The sequence below is a fragment of the Crocodylus siamensis genome, chromosome 6, assembly GCF_052110815.1.
Source record: "Crocodylus siamensis isolate JL-2025a chromosome 6, ASM5211081v1, whole genome shotgun sequence".
Classification (NCBI taxonomy): domain Eukaryota; kingdom Metazoa; phylum Chordata; order Crocodylia; family Crocodylidae; genus Crocodylus; species Crocodylus siamensis.
Window position 1 is genome coordinate 45,969,599 of NC_143400.1, and position 3,847 is coordinate 45,973,445.

At 45.0% G+C, this 3,847-nt stretch overlaps 1 protein-coding gene across 1 annotated transcript; it reads left to right on the top strand.

The window, feature by feature from the left end:
* The first annotated feature begins 367 nt into the window (after positions 1 to 367).
* LOC149862589 (olfactory receptor 11A1-like) lies at positions 368 to 1,348 on the top strand. The gene has a single exon (XM_090054000.1). The coding sequence runs from the start codon at positions 368 to 370 to the stop codon at positions 1,346 to 1,348; it is 981 nt and encodes a 326-aa protein (XP_089910126.1).
* The last annotated feature ends 2,499 nt before the right edge of the window (positions 1,349 to 3,847 follow it).

Genomic DNA, 3,847 nt, shown 5'->3' on the forward strand with positions numbered 1-3,847 from the left:
ATCATTTTGAATTCTCTTCCTCTTCTTCACATTGTTCACAGCCTGTCTCCAGTTGGCAACACTGATGGGATCAGTGCATCTACTGTCCATTCCATTATCAACGCCATTAATGAACATATTGAGTGAAACTGGACCTGGGGCAGATCCTGAGGGACCCTGCATGGAATTCCCTGCCTGTGTGACAATGAACTATTGTTGAAACTCCAGGTTTCAGGGAATTCACAGTAGCTTTCAGGTTGGTAAGATGAGGAAGGAGGGAATATTAGAAGAAGAAGTAGAGGAAACTAGATTAATGTTTAATGTTATCTTTTAACATTTGTATTTTAGAGTTTGGTGAACAACCCCTGGGGTAGGGGGAGTGGGATGCATGGCAAACCCAGAACAGGGAAATCAGACATTTGTTACTGAATTTATTCTCCTGGGATTTGGTGACCTCCCTGAACTGCAGACTTTTCTTTTCATGTTATTCCTTGTAACCTACATTTTGACCCTGGTTGGGAACATCCTCATTGTTGCCTTGGTTGTATCTGATCAGCAACTCCACACCCCCATGTACTTTTTCCTGGGGAATTTGTCCTGCCTGGAGATCTGCTACACCTCTGCCATCTTGCCCAAGATGCTTCTCAGTTTGCTGACAAAAGAAAATGGAATTTCCATCTCTGGATGTTTTTTGCAGTTTTATGTCTTTGGTTCCTTGGCATGCTCAGAGTGTTATGTCTTATCCATGATGTCTTATGACCGTTATTTAGCAATATGCAAGCCCCTGCATTATGGAGCCCTCATGAATAGCAGGTTCCGCATCCAACTGGCAGTAGGATCGTGGATATCTGGATTTGTAGCTGATGCCTTCACATCACTGATGGCATCACAGTTGATGTTTTGTGGACCCAACACAATTGACCATTTCTTTTGTGATTATACTCCATTGTTAGTGCTGTCCTGCAGTGACACCCACACAACAGAAACAGTTATGTCCATCATTGGCTCTGTGTGCACGGTGCCTCCCTGTCTGCTCACCCTGACATCCTATATTTGTATCATTGCCACCATCCTGAAAATTCCTTCTATCACCGGGAGGAAAAAAGCTTTTTCCACCTGCTCCTCACACCTTGTTGTGGTTACAATATTCTATGGCAGTTTAATGACGGTCTATCTCTTACCAAAAAATGACATATTAAGAGACCAAAACAAACTGTTTTCTGTTTTTTATGCCATCCTAACTCCTTTGTTAAATCCCCTTATATACAGCCTGAGAAATAAGGAGTTTAGGGCAGCCCTGAGAAAAGCAGTAAGTAAATTTATGCCTTTACTGAGGTCTCAAAGAATCCAAGCTCCTTGTTTAAATTAAGACAGAAAAGAAGCAAGAAAAACTTGTACAGAGTGTTGAAATGATCTGTTACTTTGTTAACACCATATATATCTCCCTGTATTTAATGACTATCATGCCGATAGATACATATGGCTAAGATCTGTGGGTGATCATCTGATGTATCTGCAGGAAAGTTGCAGTTTATCAATACTAGCCACAGGTAGTGAAGTGGACAATGCAGGAATTCAGACCTTCAAGGTCCGGTTCCTACCATGCTGGTCCTCCCTGCCTTGCCCCTATTGACATGGACTCTGGATAGGACACTGGAAGAAAGGACTTTGTTTTTGTTAAAGGCTGAGCTGTGATGGACACGAAACATGAACAGGAAGTGACCCTTGCAGCAGACTGAACAGAGAAGTGGAGATTCTGGTTTCAGGACATTGGGCAGGACCCAGAGGGTTCTCAGAGTCTTGGATGCAGCAGGGACAGGGGAGTTCTGCATGGAGGCTCGTTATTTTTCCTCTCTGTATCTCATACTTTTTTGTGAATAAAATGTATGTGGCTCAGAAGTTCCACTGCAAAATCTTTGCAATCCATTTGTAATTGTTTAATCCTGCTCAATGTGTATGGCACTACAGTAGTTAAAGCTTTTCCTGTACAGCTGCAGAAAAAGCCTGCTTTTGGCTAACGCCAAAGGTTGTGCCTAGGTGTCAGCTGTAAGGGGGCACCTGATCATTTGGTCATAAGTATTAAAAGGGTCTGGATGTGGAACCACTGCCAGACTTACAAAGGACCTGAACCTTGATGCCAGAGACAGATACATTTGTATCTGAATGCTGTGCTTAGACGTTTGCCTGGCTTGGTCAGTAGTGGCCATGGGCCACTGTGAACCTGGACTTACAGACAGCATCTGGATGCAGCTCAGAGCCAGTAGTTTTGAGAACTTCTGGGGCAGGATGCTAGTTCTCCAGGTAAATGCAGAAGTGGCCTCTAAGTACCATTTACCTTCTGACGAGTCTAAGCACAGTTCTCCTTCACTGTTCTTTTTCAAAACAGAAACACATTCATGCATGTGAATGTACTACCTGGCTATGCTGTAGCTGAGTAAACTGCCCATGTGGTCAATGAGCATGCTTAGTAGAGCTAGATGCCGACTCTGGAGGTGTATAGTAGTGGCTGGCACCCCAAAATGATGTTATTCCATTCCCCTGGCTGTCCACAGCCTGCATGGGCTGTGGGAAGACTCAAAACTGTATGTGGTGGAACTAACATGCCTATGTACAGAACTTACTCCAGTTGTGCTTAGCAACCAGTTCACACATGGAGTGCATATAAGGAACCTAGGGTAGAAACAGAGATTGCCTGGTGCTGGATTTGTTCTGCCATAAATTTTTTTGTGGCAGAACAAGCAGGGAGCAAATAGATGTCCCTACTCTTTGTCACACCACTGCAATATAAGTTAGTATCAAATAGTGCCTCTTTATTGAGGTGGGCTAATTGCTCTGTGGCAGGAGAGTGTGAGCAGCCTGGAGCTGCCTACACTCTCCAGCTGTCCATGGAAGGTGTTTTGGGGGCCTGTGGGGTCTCATCCCATGTTCCCTGGGAATTCCCACTCAGGATCAGACCCCTCAAGTCCTGGGAGCACCTGCCTGGCCTTCCCCACATATAGTGACCAGCTCTGGGATCTCTAGGTGCACATCTCTGTAAGTGGGGAAAGCCCATGTGGGTCCCAATGGCAATAGAAGTTGGGTGCTGGCTAGAGGATTTGGGCTTGATATCGGGTCTGTAGAGAAGAGACATTATGAGAATGTTGAGGTTAAAGGTCATAGGTGAAGGAAAGACATGGGACAACAGATGAGGTGTTTCATCCAATAAAGCAGATCTGTTGTAGCAGGATGTGTCCTGCCACTGATTCACTTAATTTGGAACATCTGTTTTTACCCTTAGTGAATCACACTTACCTGCAGAGAGATAGGTAGGCAGCCAGGCAGTTGTGGGGGGGGGAATCCCAGACAGAAACAGGTTATGCAGGATAGCTGCAGAGGAAGAGGTGTGGGGGAGAAGTAGGCAGATTAGGGACTAAAGGGGACCAGGGAGGATTTGCAATATACAGGGACAGGCTAGGAACAGATAAGTAGCCAGCCAGTGACAAAGACCTTGGCAGACAGGACAGAGAGGGTAGGGGAGGGGAGCAGACTGCAAGCAGACTCTTCTCTTCATGGTGATGCATAAACTGCGGTTTGTTTCTCTGGAGGCTCGCAAAAATCACAGACACACACTCAGCCGGCATAAAAGGTTGTATTTGTTTGCAAACAAAGGTCAGAGCAGAGTCAGGGACTCAGATTACTCTGACCAAGCATTGGTATTTGCAAGTGGAATTTATCTTCTCTCTCCTGAGCACGTGTGCAGACACCGGAACTCTTACAGCTACTTCCGTTTCATACAAGCATACATGTAGTTACATCACTACATACATCGCATGTATAGTATAATTAGCTACTTAAGTATGCAGGGCGGAGAGGTAAATATGCATCAGCT